Source organism: Dermacentor variabilis, chromosome 5 (genome assembly GCF_050947875.1).
Source record: "Dermacentor variabilis isolate Ectoservices chromosome 5, ASM5094787v1, whole genome shotgun sequence".
In the NCBI taxonomy this organism is placed as follows: Eukaryota; Metazoa; Arthropoda; class Arachnida; order Ixodida; family Ixodidae; genus Dermacentor; species Dermacentor variabilis.
The window spans coordinates 65,819,502-65,842,948 of record NC_134572.1 but is presented as its reverse complement, the minus strand read 5'-3'; the positions used below and the strand labels follow the sequence as shown (position 1 = coordinate 65,842,948).

Below are 23,447 nucleotides of genomic sequence, written 5' to 3'. Positions count from 1 at the left end.
ATGATGATGAACCTGTCGACGCGTCCACGTAGTGTTTAACGGATGTGTCGTAAGCCCCAGCACGTCACCTTCGACATTTTGAGCGCGCCGCGGGGAACCACGGGCACGGTCTAAAGGTCATGCCGAGGAGTCGCATGTTCACGCTCATGTGTCATATCCGGCAAGCAGTAATGCCGGTTCCCTATTTCTTTCTTTCTTGTTTCTTTTTTTCTTTTTTTCTTCCAGCTTCAAGAACGTCTATTCTTGCGAGATTTTTGCGTACATCTTGTTTTCTCTTGTGCCGTTATGTGGTAAGTGAGTGCTTTTGCTATGTAATGTTGTAATTTTTATGTAATGTGTTACTCGTCGTAGAAGCCCTCCTTTTAGCCCACGTTGTAACAAGCCGACAGTATGAGTAAATAGAATGAAACAATATTAGAAGAGCTCAATTCGCAACCAATCTTTCATCTTTTCAATGCCAGGAAAGGTGAAGTCTCACGTTCAAACTGCCTGAAGCCGACGGCCAAGAATATAAACTCGAAAGAGCAAAACTAAGATAGGCAACTCACCTTCTAGGCTTTCATTGAGTAGCGCATCTTCGAGTGGCTGTCATAAATAAATTGCTGTCTTCTTGTTCAAACCTATCACAAACCTCAAATCGAGTTTCGGGGTTTGGCACAAAATGCTTTATCACATGTCGGATCCACTTGCGCCAGAAATCAAGATTTAAACTTTGCAGCTAATACCGCAGCGGTTGCTGACATTTATGCACGACATTTGTCAACCTTTATTTATTTTTTCTCGTATGTTTGTTCAGTGTGGTTATGATCCTGCAGATGTCACTAAATCCGTCCGAAATTGCGTGGGCTCATGCTACGAAAGCAATTGCCAGACTTTCCAACAGAATTCGATTGGTATTTTTCATGGTAATGGGTTCCTAGTTTCTGCAGAAGGCGCTGCTATACATGCGGAGCACCTTGCTATATCAGTGACACCATTTTCTAGAGCGCGATATGGAACTATAACCCATCACGAGTTATGCGGCGCTACGAGAAAAACCGTAAATTCAGCTCGCAGAACAACAAATGCAGCAAGGTGGCCGAATCGTTAAAGCGAAGCTCTTTCAGCCGGTTTACGAAGCAGGTGATCCTGATGCATATCAGAAGCCTGTCTTTGTTTCATGCGTGCAGATGCATCGAATAGCACTCTCTTTCGAATTTTGCACTTTCTCAAGCTTACATTTGACCAAACCGTAGTTAAAATGCACAGTCTATCCAGCAAAAAAAGAAAAAGCTGACTAAATTGAGTATTTTCATGACTACTTGTACGATAGAAGCAATCATGGCGCTTGTTGCTTGAAATTACGTTTTATGTTTGAAAATTTGCTTGAATTTTGTCCTTCTCTTTTAAAGGTATCTATGTATCTCAAGATGCGGTCAGTCGTACAGTATGACGCGCTCGTGGCAAAGGTACCGCTGTACCACTTTGTTGATAACGTCCGAGTACGAGACCGTGGGTTGGAGTCTTTGCGGCCAGAAGTTCTTCTTTTTCACAACGTCCACTATGAGAAGCGGTATCTGAAAGATCAGAAAAGGGCTCGGAACGACGAGCGCCTCGTTGATGTAGTGCATCCAGAGCCGCGTCCTGTAGAACTTCCAGTGGACCTCGGCGTTGTCGATTATCTTCTGGAAGGTTCCCGTCACGATGGCGATGAGCGAGTTCAGCATGGCGACGAGCATCAGCACCTGGTAGAGGGAGTACATCGTGGAGCCCACAAATTCGGTGAACTTGTGCTCATTGATGGACCCGTCGTCGGCGTTGGCCACCACCACGTCGGCCTGATCTTCGGACGCGACGCCCAGCATTCGATGGAACAACGTCTTCATGGAATTCAAGAACGTCGTGAAGGCTGGGTTCTGCTTGACTTCGTCGCCGTCCTTGTCCTTCCTCTTCATCCCGTGGTAAGGCTCGTACATACGCGTCAACCCGAATGCGAACGCCAACATGATGCAGACGCAGATGAAAAGGAACCGCACGATCTCGACCATCATGGACGTAATGGAGACTTGAAGCGGTCCCAGCTTGGCGCTCTCTTGGAAGTAGAACATCAGCTTGAACACGCTCAGCACCGAGGACACCGCGAACAGGGCCTCGTGTATCAGGGTGCTGTCCGTGCTGGGCCAGTCCTTGCGAGGCGGAACGGTACCTTCGCTGGGGTCTCCCAGCATCTCGGCCCACGCGACTATCCAAAAGATGAAAGTGAGGATAAATACGCTGAGCATGGTTATATCGTACCAGTGCCACAGGTTCCTGAAGTAGCGCGACGCTCCGATGGAATAACAGTGTATGATCTCTTCAAAGACGTAGCCCATTACCCAGATGACGATAAGCCACTCGACGCCAGTGCCAGGAGCCCCCCTGGACGTTCTCGACTTGTCGAGCGATATTTGAAGATAGACGAAGAAGACAAAAAGGATACTCGCCGCAAAGTGGTTCATGTACTTACTCACGGGGCTGGACCAGTGTTTAGCCGTGGCTGATTCCGGTTTAAGCTTGATCCACACCGCTATAAAGGGCAGCGTGAAGAACCTGACCACGAAGTGGAAGAGCTTGACTTCGAACGGCAGGCGATTCCAGGCCTGAAACTCTCCTTCCCACTCGAGGCGAAGTACTTGCTGGACGTGGCAATGCGTGACAAACTCGCGCTCGTTGTACTGCAGTGCCAGGATGACACGTGGAAACGCAAGATGCGCCACTCGTCCTTCGAGTCCCGCCTGTCGTTCCAGGAGTACGCGGGTCTCCTCGACAGTGCGGCACTGGTCGAGCAGACCGCAGGTGAAAGTTCGAAGCTTCGCAATTTGCTCGTCGTAGGCCCTGCGAAACTCTTCCTCAGCGTAGGACGTCTCAGCCATGCTCTGAACGTAGAGGAAGGAATCGAGTAAAGGGTCTCCCGACACCTGCAGCATGTAGTGCGGATTGCAGATGGCCTTGTACGTGTTTAGATTGCGCGTCGACACGTTGACTCCTTCTATCCTCATTGCTTTGATGCACGTTTTGCAGAGGCAAGAAGCCCTGTGAGGAGCTTCGACCACGTTGCCACGTTTGATGAAGAAGTGGATCAGCGTCCAGTGACCCATCTGCGCGGCCAAAATAATGGGTGACACGTCGGCGGTGTACGTGGCACTGGACGCGTATCCCCGTTTCTCGCACTGCGCGTCGGTCTTACTTAGTTCCGTGACAAGGAACTCAGTCAACGGCACGTCGCCCGTCTCGACAGCGTGAAGCAGCGCATCTTTAAGGCGAACACCGTTCTGGACCAGGAATTTAACCATGGCCAAGTCCTTTTGGCGCACAGCGACGTGCAGCGCCGTGTAGCCCTGGCAGTTGAGACAGTCCTTGTTCAGCTTGGGATGAGATGAGAGGAACGTTGTCAGGTCAGTTATCTGCCCCATTTTAACCAGTTCGAAGTATCGCAACTCGTCGGGCTCCAGTTCCGAAAGCGAGGCAGGTTCTACGGTGTCTCCCGACTGCTGACCGAGGGACGTGGAGGAGGCGACGATGTGGACTTCATCTTCGGTCTCCGTCACGCCGGCGATGGCGTGCATCAGCTTCTTCTGGGCTTTCGGAGGCATCTTGGCTTGCCACTCTTTGCTGTTCCTTCCACGGACCACAGCTATCGTCTTTTTCTTTTCTTTCTCGCAAAAACATAGGTTTTGCAATGACGATGTGTCTGAAGGTCACAAACACCTCCATTAGAAGAAAGAGTGTACATATATATTGTTCGATAACGCTACTTTTCTTTAATTAGATGCAGAAGAATGAGAAGGTAGAATACGCCAGAGCCGGATATCCCGAAATCACAAATCCTGTTTGACATAATCCTGTGAAATCCTGTTTTGACAATACAGCATCGAAACCATAGAATATTTTTGTTCATTTGATCAGCTATTCTGACACGCCCGCTATTTCATCTAGGCTTGACGCCAAACTGTTTTAAAGGATACATTTTTCTTAAATGCTAAGATACGAAAAGAAGTCAGCATGTTGAGTAGGAATGAGGAGTTTCTGGTGCTCACACACAAATCGTCCGTTTACAGAACTGCGACATCGATATTGGTACCGAGTTATCTATTTGTAAAATCTATCCGGTAGTATATAAGTTGATGATTTCCGGCAATATTTGTAAAAATTGAACCTTTCAATTAAAATTCTTCTTCCTAAAGCGGCTACAATTACGCTCTTTCTCTTAAGTTCAACAAATTTGGTTCAGCGATTATCTGCTGAGAGCTTTTAGGCATTACACTTGTATTTTGAAAGAAAAATTGAAGTTTAATTAGAGGTAAAGCTTCCTCTTAAAAGGTGCCGTATAATGAGTACTTACATTATGGTAGGAAAATAGGACATTTCCTGCCTCCTGTCTTGAATGTCGTTAAAGGTGGAAATCAGAAACATTCCGCAGCTGTTAGAGGTTACAAACGCTACAGCCGTTCTCGGGTGCTCGCTTCCTCCCAAGTATGGACTGAACACGATGCTGCTTAGCTTCAATCGCAGGGTAACAATCTAGATGACACATAAACGCGGTGACGACTCCCTGTTGAGGGTGGTCGCGTACAGAAGGGAGTTCCGACTGTATAAGGCCAGATGAGTGGTCGGTAAAGGCAGGACGGTTGCTAAGGAAGTCATGGTCGGGCATGACGTCACGGGAACACTGGTGCACAATGGCGAACGGAACTGAGGTCTGGTGACCTGCGAAGCTCACACGCGCAGTGCACATGCCAACGACGCGTGCTGTACCGCCACTAGCAACGCGAAGCGCAGGTGACGTAGCGGCCGTAATAACATTGCTGAGAAAACGAGAAAGAAGTGTTTTGTCGACTAGTAAAGGTCAACAGATGATGTGCGGATTGGTTGACCAATGCCGCATCACCTGTGTCAGCTGCACTGTCAGTTCTTCGAAGACGGAGAACTCGCCGTGTCGCTCGCAGTATGACTACGGCGAGCGACACGGGGCAGCGGGGAGCGGGAACGCCAGTTCTGCGGAGACGGCGACTGGTGGTAGCGTGTAGTAAGGGCTTAAGCATCAGAGTGCGACGGGTCATTGCGAACATGAAACGACGAGGGACCGACTGTCTTCCGGGTGGCATGTACACGCTGGACGAGGCGACGAACGCCGGCGATAGCGACAATAAAGGGAAATATGGCGTATCACGTTGCATTTGAAGCATACTGACCTGTCATCACGCGTGCGCCACTGGTTTGGATCGCGGTAAGCAGGGTAAATAGATTGCGGACGGGGAAGTTGAAATTACTCACTGCAGGAAGACTTGCGTTACAGGCGGGATGAATACCAGCGTTCGCGACCTCTTTGCGTACAACGGCTTGAATCAACAATACTGCCGGGTTGGACTTGTCGTAAGGAAGACCAGAGGAACAGACGAAGATGCCTCCTCGATCTCAAGATGCAGAAAATTTTAGGTACCCGGTGGCTAAACGTCCTCGCACGTTTAAGTGGCGGCTGTGTTGGGGAGCCGCACAAATTGTTCAGTGATGCGATGGCTCTCCACTTCTTAAAAGTGTTGGTACTCCTATATGATGTTGGTGGTCCAGCACTCCTTATACAGCAACAAATTAAGGGCGTCATTGGCGATGCCTTTAAGAAAATGGCTGTATTTGTCAGCTTTGAGCATCTGGTTGTCAACCCGCCGGCACAGAGATAATACGTCCTGAATGCACACGACGTACGGTTTAGTTGATTTTTGGGCCCAGCATGGAAATTTCCTTCGTGGCGGCTCGCTGGTACCGACTGGCTTCCCGAAGAGCGCCAGTAGTTATCGCCTGCGGTTGAGCCAACTGGCCAATTCTTCCTCTTGTGTTTGGAACCGAACATGGGCCGCTTCCTTAAAATAGCAGATGACATTACCCAGAATGATGGTTAGGTTCCACCTGCTGCCTTTGCTGGTTAACTCATATTCGGTTATCTAGTTTTCGGCGTCCGTGTCGTAAGTACCGAAGAATGCGCCATGTGTGCCAATGTGCCTCTCAGTCGACATGGTCGAGGGGCCCACAAGATGCCAGCTGCAAAATTCCGTGGAGACCTTCGTATGTACCCGACGCATCCACAAAAGATATTACGAGAAGCTGTCAAAAAGTTTTTTTATATACAACGTTTACACATCGAGAGACAGTGGCGAAACCACAACAAAAATGACGGGCCGGGGCCCAGTTAGTCCTGTTATGATGATGATGATGATGGCGGCAACGACGACGACGACGATGAGTCCTTATTTAATGGCACAAATCCACTGTGGGGGATAGACCACCATCTATTCTGCTACAGAGCAACGTCTACCTTTTCGTCCGCAGAATAGGTGGCTCATAACAGTATCCTTTTACCAAATGTGTCATTTGGTGCTCCATCTGGAATGGCCTGCTTTCCATCTGATGGTTACGCATGCATGCCTCGCGCTACTGTCCCATGGCCATACACGTCGGAGCTTTGGGACGCTGCCTTTCTAACCGTGGCGTGCGTGCGTGCGTGTACGCCGATGTGCGTTCGCCACTTCTATCACGTGCACTCTAAATATTTGCAAAACGTTTTGCCCCAAACACTGTGGCAGTCGTCCTATGTACACGTAAGATCTTCCCGTCCGCTGAAAACGCCGACCGTAAATCAATTTTATGCGCACGTGCTTCTAAGAGCGGACAATAACACATACTCAACCATGGCTAAATGACTACGCTCTTTTTTTTTCGCATACAGCACACGCCCCTTATAGCCGTTCAGGTTCCTACGATGATTACATGCGAATAGATTCTCAAACGTACTATTCATACACATTTTTTTCAAATTCCGTCACATCGAATTCCGTTCCAGTTGCAATGGTACGCGTTGTATTGATAGGCCAGACTGTGCGACTGCGGGTTCGGTAAACAACTGTGGGCTATAGTTCCTCTGAAGGATGAAGTGGAGTTCGGAGGGCGATGGGGCTGAGAGGAGGCGGGGGAGGAGGAGCGCTCGCAAGAGGGGAGCGTCCCGCAAGCGATGAAAGTAATGAGCGACGCGATGCGAGACGAATCCGCCCGTTGCGAGTATTGATTTTCAAATTTCTGCTGCACGCCCCCAGCATTTATCTAGGAGACAGCGCACCCCGGGCGGGCGCACACACGCACGCACACATCTCGGAGCTTAATTAAAATTTTATCCCTGCGAGGCATTTCACAAATTCATGAGGCGGAACTTCTCCGGACGACGACGACGACTACGTTGTCGGCAGCAGCAGCGACGGCGCATGCATGGTATGCGGCATCGGCGCAGAAAAAGGAAGAGCACTACATCTCAGGGGACGCTTCGGGGAATTGATTGCGCTGGTCCACCTTGACTGTTTCCGTTCTCGCTCTTCGTGGCTCCTGCGAGCCTCCAGTAGAGGGATGCGCGGAATTATAGTTTGGATGCAATCTCAGCCACACAAAGGTGCAATTGCGAATGCATGCAGCAAGGAAGAAGTATACCTCACCACGCGACTTAGCACCTTCTTTATCGAGTCGTTCTTTTTGGTACAGTCCCATATGCCTTCGTCCTTTGCTATGTCGTGCACCACTGAAACATGCTGGTGGATATGCACGAGCCCTGTGTCTTATCAACCGGACTCAATCGAATGTGCGAGAACAGTTCCGTGAAACAAAACAATTTGAAGAAACTGTTGGACTTGTTCATATGCCAGTATGCTGCGCCAATAGAAGCGAACTTATCTCGAATAGAACAAAGGAGTAGGAGGGGGAATAAATGTTTATTTTTGAAACAGTATCTCGGGATAAGCCCCAGTTCTAATTTAGGTGGGAGGTCTCCTCATTCCAGGAACCCTCTGGCCTTCGCTGTCTCCTTGGCCCCGGCTACGAGGCGTCGTTGTTGTTTGTTCCAGGTTCTCGGAGACGAGCTTGGCCTCCCACGTTTCTATGAGGTCTTCGCCTTCTTGTCTGGCATTACAACAGTCTTTCAGTGAGGACAATACGTCTTTGTCTAGATGCCATGGACATTCGAGGATTAGGTGCGCTAAGGCGTCCGGTACGCCTCACATTGGGCAGTGGTATCCTTGTAGCGTTGGGTATAGTCTATGCTTGAGGATTCCGTGGGTGTAAGTATTACTCTGTAGTCTTCTGAGTGTAGTGCTTTCTTCTTTGTTGAGCTTTGGGTAAGGTGGTGGGCACAGCCCGCGTTCCAGCCTGTGATGTTGAAGGATCCCTGAGTAGGTGATGGGTACGGTCTCAGCCCCCGCTGACGCAGACCGGGCGTCTCGAGAGTAGGAAGGGCTGGCCCGGCTGGTGTGGCCTCGGGTCGCGGCGTGTGCCGCTTCATTCCCCTCCAGCCCCTCGTGCCCAGGAACCCATGTCACGCAGGTGTAGGGGATCGGAGTGCTGCGGTGCGTCAATATCTTCAGTGCTTCTGTCGACACGCGACCCTTAGTGTAGTTCCTGACAGCTGCTTCAGAATCGGAGAAAACGACAGCTGCGTCCATGCACGCGGTAGTTGCTAGGGCAATCACCGTCTCTTCTGCAGTCTCAGGGTTTTGTGCACGGACTGTGGCAGACGCTAGCTCTCTGCCCTGAGAATCTACGACGCTCAGAGCGTAAGCGTTTCCTTGTGGGTATGTGTGTGCGTCGGTGTATCTGGCGTGCGGATCTTGCCTGTGTTTTCGCCGTAGAGCATCCACTCGGGCTTGCCTTCTTTCCTTGTGGTACGTGGGGTGCATGTTACGTGGAATCGGGGCTATGCACAAGGATTCGCGGAGGTTTGAAGGAATTCTTTCTTTTCGGTCCGTGATGGCTATAAAGGTTTCAACGTAGCTCAGCTGTTGCAGCACTGATCTTCCGTTGGGCGTGAGCTTTAGTCGTTCTAATTGACTGGCTTTATGAGCTTCAGCTAGTTTTTGCCAGGTGTTGTGTACGCCCATCTTGAGATGTCTCCTAGTCAAAGCCGTAGATGGTAGGCCCAGGGCAATTTTGATGGCTTTGCGTATTTGAATGGCAATTTTCGCTACCTCTGCATTCTTCAGCGTGAGGAAGGGCGTGCCGTATGTTATTCGACTGGTAAGGAGTGCTTGCATCAATACAATACAATCAATACAATAAAAAAACAAGAACAAAGCGCAAACCTGCGATTTGTTTTTATTTTTCTTCCTACGCTTTCTTGGCGTTTCTCAGCAAGACGATTCCGGCCCGCTAACGAAGATTAATCGTCACTGAGTTCGAAATCATTTACAATCAACTTCTTTTTTACATTCATGTTCTTTTCGGTGGGCCATGTTTTCGTAAAGGTTCATCAAGTAAATAAAACAACTATTCACAATGCTCTTCCCTCTTTGAGATTTAGCTATGTTCTTCACAACTTCCTGTACCTGCAAAATTATACACATGTGTAGCTGGTAGAATCAAGACTAAACTACTGATAGGACTTTGTTTACCCGCATCTGTGTTTGAGTCTGCGACGTATAACGATCGCATACCTTGCGGGAACTAACCTTAGGTATAAAACTGTGACGTTTACGTGAACTTCCGAGTCAAGAAGCAATGCATGAGCGAGGAGTATTAATGTTCCTGCGCTCTTGAGCATTCTTTAATTCGTGGTTCCGCATCGACAGAGTTCACTTTATCTCATCAAAGCAGCAAAGAACTGAAGTCATACTGCGCACAGACAAATAGTGAGAACATTTTCCAACTTCAATCTCGACGAGGTAACCGCTTCCCTTTGAACTTTGGGCAATGAACGGAACGGAAGCTTGCCAGTTCGCTCCTTCAGCACGTCGTTTAATTTGCATACATATTGATCTCTCGAATCCTCGTTCAGTTCAAGGTCTTCAAATCACTTTCAGGGAGAGCAATTTTAGCTGACTCTCGCCATTGTGTTCCGCTGCTCGACGAAAGTCGCCATCATAGGAGTAGTGACACCAACGAACCTTTACTCGGGCGACGGTTGAACAGTAAAGCTGTAGGTTCCCCGAAAAGGAGTGTTTACTGATCAAAAGTCGTCTAGATTTGACGCTAGCGTGTACATTACGACTCAGGTGTTACTGACTGCAGTGGCGTTCTGCTGTCTGCTGTACTGAGAAAGAAGTCGAGGGTTCACCGTCCGGCCACAGTGGCCACATTCTGATGAATAATAGGGTGGAATGCAAAAGCTCTCGCTTACTAATGCTACGCCCTCTTATCCCACTGTCTGTCTACTCCTTCCACGGTCACATTACTGGGAAAGAGAAAGTTGCGCTTAACAGGCCCTTACGCCGACTGTCATGCTGTACACACAACTGGTCGCACTCTCCTAGTGGGTGTAACGTGTTCCTACTGTCCCCTACCACTTAGCATGGACCTGACAAATGCTTGCAACTAGAACGCCGCCGCCTACTACTGCAACCTTTCCACCGCTATAGATACCACAAAACACTGCTTGAATTCATACACAACACAGGCCTTCAGAGTACACATGCAAAACAATGACGACTTGTCTTAAGACAAGTCGTCATCGCAAAAAAAAGAAAAGAAAAGCGAACCAGTAACAAAAAAAAAACAGTTACGTGTCGTTCGGCTGGTCCTCTCGCGGCTCTCTATCACTCCCACAATGGTTTTGCGAAAAGGATTTAGAACAATATTGCAAGGTTCAGTGCGATAAAATAGAGCTTATGTAGCTTTATTACCAATATTTGAGCACACTTATGCTCAAAGTGAAGCTTAGTAGCTGTCTTTCACGGTTTTTTTATGTGCGTCCAGAGCACACTGAAATGATCATTTGAATATGCCACTAAGCTTAGGTGCACGTTAGGTAAAGGGTAGGAGACGGAAAGATAACTAGCCGTCGGTGGGAACCAAACCCCCAACCACCGCATTACTCGTGCGTTGGTTCCGCTGCCATCAGCGGCAAGTTACCTTCTTATCCACTTTTATTTTCATTTTCTTGATTGTTTACTAGATTTCAGTTTCAACCACAGCTAATACCCCGATGCTTTCATCGGCTTCATTGTTTGATCTCTCTCATATATATATATATATATATATATATATATATATATGTATATATATATATATATATATATATGTATAGTCTCCTGTTGTCTATAACCTGTAAACATTCTGTAGTCTTGTGGACCTGTCTTTCCATTACCTGCACTCTTAATCTCAGGCAACCGAAACTCACATCTGTGGGTGATACAAGGCGCGGGTAAGTCCGTGTGAGCGTTGTTCTTTGGCGATCATAATCTAATCTGTGGATGTTAACCAACTCACTCAAGAGCAAATCTTACCGAGACACTGGTACTTTAATAATGCAGCTGAGATCACCGCACGCTGGTGACAGCAGCAAAAGCGAACAGTTGTCTTTCTTGCCCATTCTCAACGCCGTTGTAATGACCATCGTTCGGTTATCATTTCTCTAGTTATATTTATGATAGATTTATGTGACCAAGCTGTAGTAATTACATTGACACCCTCTCTCTTTTATCCCTTTGAAGTGTTTGTTGTTGTTGTCGTTGTTTATTTGGCTTAGGTGGTCTTTCCCGTTTTCATTATTATTTGTGCTCAAGGATGCGATGACGCCATTGGATTAGATTGGAGAAACTTTATTTATGCCTGCAGTTGGGAGCTCGCGCGCCCCGACGAGGGCCTACGTCATCCTCGAAGTTGCCGTTACTCGGCGCGGGTCTCCGCTCGCCGTTGCCGGCTCGCTGGGTCCGTGCCTTTCGAGCGCCTCGAGGACCTGCTGGACGGCCCAGAGCTGATCGTCTCGGATGACGCCAGGTAAACAGTGCCAGCTATTCCTCTTTATTCATAGATTATTCATAGATGCGCTCGAAAAGCGTTTCAAGCAAAGAATAAAGAAATAATTATAGGGACAACAGTTTTAACACACAGAGACAACATACGTACACAAAAACAAATGTGCCTGAGCAGTTCACAAAATGTAAATGTTCACGTTAAAGTACTCGATCGTTTCTTTTGTCTTTCTTTTTTTTGCAACATAAAAGGATAAGAAGTTCGTGTTTACTGAATCCATTTTCCAATCTGATTTGAGCGTAGAGCTGTCCTTCGCCTTTTAGAGAATTTAAGGTCGCACTGCTCCCACTGATTGGGTGTCTGGCCGCAATTTCCTCTGACTCTTTCACGCCAGTGTGCTTCCGTGCCCCGAAGATGAGAGCAGTAACTCACCCTCTGTATTTATTTACTTATTTCTTGTTTGCCACGGATACATAAAAGTGTCGCCAAAAGCGCTACGCCCGCCTACCCTTCTTTTTTGCTCTTCTTCCTTTTAACGGCAAATAAATAGCGAAACGCCGCTCAAACCTTGTTTCCGACACCGACGCGACATGGATATCGCACAGAAGGAAAGACAGATGGAATAAAAAAAATGACAAAAACAACTCTAGAAGGCAGCTCGCGTCAATTTTCCAAATTGGAGCACTGGGTGCGCGTGTGCGGGAAAATAAACAGTTCACCCACCCTCCTCCCCAACACCCCTGTTCGGATATTTATGGTTCGCTTACCGGCGTCACTCAGTTGACGGCTGCTTCCTTTTCCAATTTGCTTGGCCTCCTGCGTTTCTGAGTTCTCTGTGTGCGGCCCTTCGCTGCGGCTTTTGACTCATACGAACCTCAGTTCCTTCCCCATCGGTACTGATTGAGTCAAGTTCTCTGGTTTTCCTATAGCGTGCCCTCAGTTGCGGTAAGTTCACGATAATTTCGCCGACGTGGAGCCGCGTTGTTTCCTCCTTTTGTCATCCGAGAAACACGGGGAAATCAGACGTATTTTTTTTTTGTGTGTGTTTTGTCGACATGTCACATATTATTGGCGCGTGGTGTCGACGCTGAAGAACGACAAATCTTTCCAAGCGTTGAGAGGTTAAAAACTCTTACTCTTTCTTGGGCGAACTTGTGTCCAGAAACGAAAGCAGCACTCAGAGAGATCACCACAATTGCCACGAAACACGGTGGTGCGTGGCGGAATCTGAACTTGGGGGTCGTCCGTTATTTATACGTGGCTCATGGTACATTACATTGTTTTCGCTCGCGCTCGCGTACATTCGATAATGTACTACAATGTGATCGTATGGGCGCCTACGCTATTGTGTTCGTGACAGCCTTCGAGCAGTTTCGGATTATGTATAGGCGTGTTTTGCGCCAAGGGTTAACTATGACACTGATAGTCCGATAAAAACAAGCGCCGGCAAAAAAGTAAAACTAAAGTGCGCCGAAATATGAGCAGCCTGCGATTTCTATTGCGCGCGGATGTGATTATAACCGAGTGATTAAAAAGTAAAAGAAATTATCATTTACAGTGACAGACAGCGAAAGTTACGTGTAAGTTTCACGAGAAAAGAAAGTTCGACGCGTTAGTAAGTACACATGATGATAGAAAAGAAAGCGCGCACACACAAAAAAAAGAAAAGAAAAGAAATCGCAGTTCCGCCAGGAAGGCGAAGCACCGATTGCGATATCAAATTAGTAGATAGCTGTAGGAAGCAAGGATAGTAGTTTTAATCGCCGTATAAACTTCTAAACATTCGCTTACTAACTAAATTAACAATGATGAAATGTGTAAGTGTGGCTCAACGAGGGACACACAGAGACAGCTCTGTCTTTTTGTGAGTGAGTGAGTGAGTGAATAAACGTTTATTTGGTCCAGCAAAGCGCGATAAAACGCGCACCCGGCTAATCCCACGACGGGACTGACAGATCTAGTCTGCCGGCCCGATCGCGGGCGCGCTGGACGGCCAGGATTTGATCCTCAAAGAGAGGACTTCGCAGGAGCGCGTCCCACTCTTCCTTGGTGAACTTCGGCCCAGCGACCCGCACTCCCAGAGCATATGAGGCAACGTAGCTACCTCACCACAGGCCACGCAAGAGCAATTTGGATAAATCTCTGGATATATGCTATTAAGGGACGCCGGATTTGGGTACGAGTTCGTTTGCAGAAGTCTTAGTGCGACCGCCTGCGGCCTGCTTAGCTTGGAGTGAGGCGGGGGAAAACCCTTCTCTCTAAGTAAAAGAATTTCGTGATTTCGTTGTGTGTGAGAGGAGCGTCTCTGTGTCCGGGGAGAGAGTCGCCCGATCCGAGGGCAGCGCGGTCGGTAAAGCCACGCGCAGCCTCGTGGGCAGACTCGTTGAGGTTCAGAGGAACCCCCTCAATCGCCCCGACGTGTGCAGGGAACCAAAGGATCGAGTGCATGGAGGTGTTGCCCTGTTTGGCGCCTTTCAGAATGTGAACTACCTGCCGGGCTACCCGGCCTTTCTGGAATGCCCTGATGGCGGCTTTCGAATCGTTATACACCCTGTCTCTCCGACCGTCTTGCATGGCGAGTGCAATGGCCACTTGCTCGGCCACCTCTGGGTTCGTCGTCCGGACGGAAGCACAGTTGATGACTTTGCCCAGCGTGTCAATGACGGAAACCGCAAAATCCTTGCCGTCTCGGTATGCAGCTGCGTCCACGAAGCTTGCTGCGGTTTTGTCTTTGTTTATTTGCTTTAGCATATTAAATGCTCTTGCCTTGCGACGACCTGCGTTGTGAACGGGATGAACGTTGCGGGGCAAAGGGGCGACCACGATCTTCTCCCCTATTTCTCTGGGGATTTGGGTGTCTTCAGCCAAGTTCTTGGTTGGTGTGAATCCGATCTCCTCGAGGATACGCCTGCCGGCCGGCGTGGTAGACAGCCGAGTTAGCTGGGCCCGTTCCTGAGCCTCGGCCATCTCCTCCATGGTGTTGTGTATGCCGAGCCGAAGGAGGTCATCTGTATGCGTTCTGACGGGCAGCCCGAGGGCTCTCTTGAAGAATTTTCGAATGAGGGCATTAAGCTTTTCCCGCTCGGCTCTGAGCCAATTGTGCATGGCCACCGTGTAGGTGAAGTGACACAGCACAAAGGCGTTGATGAGCCGAAGCAGCTGTTCAGTCGCGGTTACACATTCTATATTGGAGACATATCGACTAGGCCGTCAACGTATTTTAACTAACCAGCACGGTGTCACGCGTGCACAGGTATAAACATGAACGCATCTCGCTCGATGGCAGCGGAAACTGTCTGCGAAAACGCTGGAGTTGGCAATCGCAGCAGCAGCAGCGAGCCAATTGACCTCGGTGTCATCTGGCGCTTCAACGCGAACGAAACGTCAAAAGCACAGCGTATACGAAGCTACCGGTGCTACGCACACTCTGCAAACATTGCAGAACGCTTTGAAGATGAGGCCCGCGCGGGCGCGCACTTTGTCCACGTCACAAGACACACGAACGCCGGCAACGTGTCCCTACGGTGTCCGCCAAAAGTCTCTACTACGGCTTCCGCGATTCGCGTGGCCAACGCCGTAGTAGACGCCGTGGTTGTGTCCACTCTGTATGGAGCTGCGGGCGAGGAGGACACCGCGGCACCCTAGCAGCCGCCGGAGAAGAACCCCCTCCTCCCTCGCCTGACCCCGCTGCCTCGCACGCCACAGGAGAGGGCACGCATCTGGGCCGAGTTCCTTTCTCGCGCACGCGAGATTGCACCGCGTTCGCGGGCTCACCCTCACACGCTTTCACTCGTGCGGAACCTCACGGCGACGCCAACGGCGGAAATGCGCCTAGAGTGTCCATATAAATGGTATGGCAATAAAAGGTGGCGCGTAGTGCTTGGAGTTGGAACAAAAAGATCGCTACTGGCGAAACTTTGTTCACATGTGCTCCTGTTTAAAGATGCCAAAAACTGTACGATTAACGAAAAATAAATCTTATTAAAAAATAAAGATTGATTAGGAAAAGAAACCTGTAGTCATATCAAGTATACTTGTATAGTATAGTCGAATCAAGTATACTTGGCATGACTATAGGTTTCATACAGCTTTTAGCGGCATCGTGACGGGAGGCTGAGCCGTACGCATAAATATAAAAAAATATGAACATGTAAGATTTGGCGGCCGGTACTCCGAGCTAGCAATAAAATTTTACGGCTCTCTGGTTTCTACAACGCTTCACTATAGCCGAAAAGTAAAACGCCATCTTAGCTTCAGGCGACCAGCCACGTTGTGTATATACGCTATCTTTACACGTTCCACAGCGGGATCTGTGTTCGAATCTACATGTCCTACAGAATTATTCCGGTCGTATACTGCAACGCACGGCATCAGTCGTTCACGCCATCATCTAAACACCGTGTACCCAAACACGTGGCAGAGAACGTAGACCATCCCCTTAACTTATCTAGCTTTCCGGTTACCCTGTCTGTTTATAGAATACGGGGAAGCGTCAGCCAGCATTGTAGCTCGGTGGCTATGACGCTCTGCTGAAAAGCAGGAAGTGGCTGGCTTGATTCCCAATTCGTGGGGACCGTATTGCTATAGACGTGCAATGCAAAAACGCTCGTTCACTTTAACTTATTTGAATGTCAAAGAGCCCCAGTGCGGCGAATTCATCCAAAGCTCTCCAATAAAGCGTCACTTGTAGTCCCTGCATTGCTGAGGACATTAAACACACTCGATCAACCCTTCAATGAATCAACCAAAGTATAGTTGAGAGAGTCAGAAGAGCCACCAATACGGATGCCACTGAATAGGTCCCCTATTCTCTTAGCTAACGACGGCATGGTTAAGGCTGTGTCTGCTACGTGGTCCTATGAGTGGAGCACTGGCTTCTGATCACATGATCCCCAGCGAAGATCTCAGTAACGTAAAAACCACACCGCGGTGCTGTGTCTGGTAACAGTATGTAGGTGGGTGCCTTCAACGCGGTGAATATATTTAAGTTTTACGGAATTTTTAAATATCGCCTGTGTCAGATAGCATAATTGTTGACTTCGAGCTGGATTGTTCTAAGGGTTAGACATTACTGGAACGACAAATCAACGCATATATTCACCTAATTACTAAAAATTTAAAAATCACCATTTTAACTAATTATATTATGGCACATATTGCAATTTACGAATTGTAGACGGTGAGTTTTCAAGACGTATCCACCTGTAACGAATGTCCAGGATGACAGCAGTTTCTAGATATTATTTCCCAAATTGGTGGGACGAACTAAATGAGCGTTATATTTGGTTTTGTGCTGCAATGCATTAAATAACCTTTTCTTAAACAATTAAGTGGAACAGTGCATTTTTAAGGCGAGTTTGATGGCGCATATCTCCAAATTGGTGTCATTCTGGAAATTCATTCCACGCCTCGCAAGCTCGCTAGCCACAATTTGCAAATTGTGATATGCGCTGTAAAGTAATTTATGAAGAAGGTAATGACTAAACTTTCGTTCATTAGTTAAACATGTGTTATGATTTCTCGTGCAAGCAATGTACAAGTCTCTAAATAATCCAGCTGTAGGATGTGTGTTACCTTTAAAAAGGCGATCTTTAAAAACTTCGACAATTTAAGAATGGTCATCCCTTACTATTCTTCCTGCGCTGGAGTAATTCAAATATAGTACTGTGACTATTGGGTTGGAAGTATGTCAAAGTATCAAAGCAGAACCTGCACAGGTCAGTTAAATGTTAGTACTAGCAGTACTAGCAATAATACAATATTGGTGGAATCGCATGAGTAAAGGATGATGATTCTCAATAAGCTATAGATACAGAAAGAGAGATGAAGAGGAAACACAGTGAATGTCAAAGAGCCCCAGTGCGGCGAATTCATCCAAAGCTCTCCAATAAAGCGTCACTTGTAGTCCCTGCATTGCTGAGGACATTAAACACACTCGATCAACCATTCAATGAATCAACCAAAGTATAGTTGAGTGAGTCAGAAGAGCCGCCAATACGGATGCCACAGAATAGGTCCCCTATTCTCTTAGCTAACGACGGCATGGTTAAGGCTGTGTCTGCTACGTGGTCCTATGAGTCCGAAAGCAGTAGCTGTACTGCGCTGGTGGCTGCGGCTTCTGTCACTTGGCCAGGTTTTGGGTGATATTAGGCTGTACTAATCTTATTTCTTGAGCTCTCACTAATTCTAACGCCACCTTCTTCCTAGGCTGATGTCCAAAAACTCCCCAGGCAAGGGTTTGTCCCCATGGGCGGCCTCTATTCCAACGGATGAATTACCTCTCGATTTGTTCATCCGCAGTGGTGTGAGCAACATCCCGGTGGCTCTGGTTCCTTCAAATGGAGGCTTTATACGTCTGACCAACCCCCAGGCGATCCAGAAATCCCTGCAAGCTGCTACCTCTTCATACCAGACCATCACGGAAGTGAGGTAGTTCGGTCGCGGAGGTATCGTGTGTCGATCGCCAGACCAGTCCTGTGTCGCGGATTTGCTAAAGTGCTCGTCATTCGCGTCATTACCGGTGAGTGCCTTCATCCCTGCTCACCTCGCCTGCACTAAGGGAATAGTCAGAGGTGTCGATGCTGACCTTTCTCCCGCTGAAACACTTGAGAGATTGTCTGGGTCTGGAGTAATTGCTGCTTACCGATGCACTCGAGTGGTAGACAATAAGCGGGTCCCAACAGAATCAGTGATTGCGACTGTTGCTGGAACTTCCTGCCCGTCAGAGCTAAAGGTGTGGCCCCTTATGTTCAGAGTTGAACCCCTGGCGTCGCGTCCGATTCAATGCCGCAATTGCTGGCGATACGGCCATAGTATGGCAGGGTGTAAATCAAGACAACGTTGTTGCGCATGTGGGGGAGAACACGCTCAAAGTGATTGTAATGCCCAAGAAGAGCGATGCTGTCTCTGTGATGGAAATCATCCAGCCAATTATTTAAACTGTTCTGTTAAGGCTCAATAGTTACAGGTGATTGAAATAATTGATCGTCGACGCTGCTCAAGGATGGAGGCCATAGACATAGTGAAAGAATGGTCATCTGGCTATGCGGGGATAATAGGTAGACAAAGTCTTACAACGGACCGATCACTTACTGCAACTATAGAGGCCGCTGTGGAAAAGGCAGTAACAAAAGCTATGGAAAGGTTGGCAATGAGCCTTGGTAAATGTATCTCACAAGCCGTTTCTAGTCATTTATCTCATTCGATGCAAACTACCTGCCCAGCTCCTGTACCAACGCAAACAGTTGATCCTGAGCACCAAACTAACCATGAAAGATCAGACGCCAATCCTTGCAATAATGATATTGGACTTTCAAATCCCTCTTCTGCGGGCCCTACAACTTGTAATCTGATTAATACAGATTTGGAGATGACAGAGGTAGAACAAAATGCTCGAGCATATAAAAGAACCATGTCGTCTATTAGTGAAGACTCCTCCCCCGGTCCTCACTCAAAAGCGAAGAAAAGTCAGTCTAGTGTTGTGCTAAAGGATAACATTCTGCAGAAGGCAGTTTCGACTGCGGCACTTTCCAAAAAATAGGATCACTAAAAGTGCTTCAGTGGAACTGCCGCTCTTTATATTCTGCATCAGTAGATTTAACTTGTTTAACTTCTCAACTTAATCCTGATTTAATTATGTTACAAGAAACGTGGCTAAAACCTGAGAAATCTTTTCAACTGAAATTCTACAGGTCATTTCGATTAGACCGTCGTACAAGAGGTGGCGGGTTACTTACACTTCTTTCATCTAAAATTTGCCATAAGGCTAAAATTTCATTTCAAGTTTCTACTCCAGAGTGTGAAATCCTAGCTATAAAATTGGCTCTCCCGGGATGTTGTCCTTTTTCCATAGTTAATGCATATTTTCCATCTGGCGTACAGGACACTAGCACACTGGATAGTGTTATTAACTCTTGTGGACGTGACATTGTAATCTCAGGTGATTTCAATTCTCACCATATCTCATGGGGTTTAAGAACAGATATATGTGGCACCCGATTGTGGAACTGGTCGTTGGACAATCGCCTCACGTGTGTAAACTCCGGATCTATTACGTTTGTTAGAGGCCGATCTTACTCTTCACTAGATCTTACATTCTCTGGCCCGAGTCTCTCCGTAACTTCTTGGTCGACTATTGATTGTTTGACAAGCAGTGATCACCTTCCAATAGTATTTGACGTTGCACGTCCGGTAACATTTATAACTGATCAGGTTCGAACCTTCATCAATTACAACATTTTTAAAAAATGCTTACGAAATGTTCTTTCATCTCTGTCTGATGCGCCTACAGAACAAAAAACCACGATTATCTGTTCCGCTTTGGAAAGTTCTCAAAAAAAGGCTCAATTTGAGATTGCATTAAATAACAGAAATTCTTACAGTCCTTGGTGGAATGAAGAATGCACCCGAGACTACAGAAAGAGAAAAGCTGCTTGGAAAAAATTATTGCATAACCAGAGTCCCCACAATTGGAGTGACTATAAATTTTTTCGAGCTGTCTTTAAACATACAGTTTCTAAAGCCAAAGATGAATTCGACTGTAAGCATTTTGATTTCTTATCTAACAATAAAAATAAGCGTGCATTGTTCCGTTTTCTCCGCGGTAGAAAGATTCTTCCGCATCAAATTAATCTTGACTCTATAATCTTAAGTAGCGATGAAATGAAACAATCACTAGAAGAAATCGCGAAGGGATTAGAAATAAGATTTTCTTCTGTCTTGCCACGTGGTTCTCGCTTACGAAGGGCATCAGATGATTTTACAGAAATCTCCATGTTAGAATTGGCTGAAATCGTGGAGCGACTTCCAGATTCAGCTCCCGGTGTGGATGGGGTAACATCTACTATGATCAGAATTTTATTTAAGGAAGCTCCTGATGACCTTTTAGCTATTGTAAATTACTCAATTCGCTTCTCATGGATTCCGTCTGCGTGGAAAATTGCTAAAATCATCCCTATTCTTAAAAATCATGGGGAAGGATATACAATAGATAACATTAGGCCAATTGCGCTAACTTCAAATTTGGTTAAATTAATTGAAAGAATTCTATATGCCCGCATGATTAAATTTATACAGAACAAGGACTTGCTTAGCCCCTGCCAAATTGGATTCCGACCATCATGTTCAATTTGGCATGCTCACGTGGACCTAAAAAGTAGAATAAAATTAGCACGGCGACAGAGGCAAATAGGTGCTCTTGTGACATTAGACATTTCCAAAGCTTACGACAGTGTAGAACACTTAATTTTATTAGATATATTGCGAAATTTAGAGATTCCAAATTATTTTTCAAACTGGATTAGTGAATTTTTAAATGGAAGAACATTTTACTGCAGTCTGAGAGGCGTTTCCTCGAGTACATATAATCAATCACGAGGTGTTCCTCAAGGAGCTGTCACTTCACCATTACTATTTAATATTCTGATGTGTTCCATTCCTCTTCATTAAGATGTACAAACATACGTATACGCGGATGACATTGCTTTCTTCGCATCAGACAGTGATATTCACTCTCTCTGTTATCAACTACAAAACTACCTCAACGCCATAGAAACCTGGTTAAACAAAATTCGCCTTTCACTTAACGTTAGCAAATCCTCGATATTGGTTTTCCCTCTTAACACTCCCGTTAATATATCGATATCCTATCGCCTCGAGACTATACCTCAAGTGTAGTCGGTGAAATACTTAGGTGTAGTATATGACGGTTCCCTCAACTGGCTCGGCCATATTGACCATATCGTTAAAAAAGGAGTACGAGCAGTTGGTATGCTACGTAAGCTGTGCAATAGTCGGTCCGGAATGCGGAGAGATCCACTTTTAATGATATACAAAATGTATGTGCGGCCCATTTTAGAATTTGGATGTGTTTTATTTTCTGGTGCCCCAGCTTATAAATTACGTCCCCTTGTTCTACTTGAGCGGGAAGCCCTGCGACTGTGTTGCGGATTACCGAAATGTGTTGCCAATAACATGTTACACCAAGAAGACAGGTTGCCCTCAATATTGTGTAGATTTCGGTTACTGACGGTGCAGTCTTGAAATTGTATGAATCCCCTATTACAAGATTGAAATATTTATTTCCCAGCCTGCACTTTTCTTCGGAGTACACTGGCATCGTTTTCATACACCACAGGTGGTCTTCGTACAAACATTGATAAATCCCTTAAATGTACGTCTCTGGGAGGTACCGCTTATTTGTGATGTGCGAGAGAACCTACAAATTATATATGATGACATCTACCCAAATAATGCAAAACATCTCTCTTATAATATATTAAACGGCCTATTACAGGACCATTTATTGAGTTTATCTATAAGTACGGTCATTGCGACAGACGCCTCACAGTGTGAAGAAAAATCTGGCATTGGCATTTTCTCTCCAGCTCTAAACTGGTCATTTGCAATCAGGATTCCGGACTTTTATTCCGTATTTTTGGCTGAATTTCTAGCTGTGGTCCTAGCCTTACGCAAACTAAATTTGTCAACATTGGCGGTAGTAATTATAACAGATTCTTTATCCTTATGTTCCTCGCTCACAGCAAATGGTGTCACTAAACTTTTACGTACATTTCATTTTCTAGTGCCTGCCCACATAAATTTAATTAGATTGCTTTGGGTGCCTGGGCATAAAAGATTATTCATGAACGAAATGGCTGACAGTCTCGCGAGAGCGGCCCTCAGTGGCCCTGTATTACCATTACTTCCTACAATAGCTTACCTGACGACTACTAGATTCAGGAGATATACAATTACTCAAGACTTTTTGAACCCAGCTACAAAGAGATTGTCTTGAATTCTTAGGCATTTTATTTTTGTTCATTTCCTCCAGTTACCTTTACCATTTTCAGTTTTTAATAAAGATAGCCTAATTTCATCCAAATCTTGGCCAATCCCCCACAGTGGGTGTGCGCCATCGCATAAGGAATACCATACCGTACCATACCAAAAGAGCATGCGGAGCTACCTCGCAGTGTCTGTCCAAGAAAACAGGATCGAGAAGCTGTGGTCATCTACATGGGCAACTTGGATAGCTTGATCTGTACGTTCATAACCACAGTGACTCGGTAGCCACTGAAAAATTTGCTTGGTAAGTTTTCTCACAACTGTGCCTCACGGGCACGAGAAATGACATTGATGCGTTGATGCCTTAACTTACCTAATAACGTTCTTCTTTTTTAAGCGAACCTGGCATATGTGTAAATCTAACGACACTTGAGACGATGACGTCAAGCTAGCTTGGTAAGACAAAGACTCTGACAGGAATCTTTGACGAACTATCAGGCATTGTTTGGGATATCATTGGCCATAGTGAGGTTAGAACTGCTGGCGAGGCTTATACATTGCTGACTAACGGTCACGTCCTCTGCTAAAGAGGACTCCCGAAAAAGAAGCAATGCGAGGTACGATTCCTAATCCATAAGGACATAGCGGGCAACATTGAGGAATTCTTCAGCCTTAACGAGGGGGTATCAGTCGTCGTAATAGAACTAAATAGGAGGTATAGAATAAAGGTAGTACAAGTCTACGCTCCAACCTCCAGTCACGATGACGATGAATAGAACAGTTCTATGAAGACGTTGAATTAGCGATGCCAGAGGCGCCAACTCAGTATATTGCAGTCATGGGCGACTTCAATGCCTAAGTGCGGAAAAGCAGGCTGGTGAACAAGCAATTGGCAACTACGGCATAGATTCTAGGAACGCAACAGG

The 23,447-nt window shown here is 46.7% G+C and overlaps 1 protein-coding gene across 1 annotated transcript; it reads right to left on the bottom strand.

Annotated features, from left to right (window-relative positions):
- Positions 1-1,415: 1,415 nt before the first annotated feature.
- On the bottom strand, positions 1,416-3,611 carry LOC142583557 (short transient receptor potential channel 4-like). Its single transcript, XM_075694044.1, has one exon. The coding sequence runs from the start codon at positions 3,609-3,611 to the stop codon at positions 1,416-1,418; it is 2,196 nt and encodes a 731-aa protein (XP_075550159.1).
- Between the last annotated feature and the right edge of the window lie 19,836 nt (positions 3,612-23,447).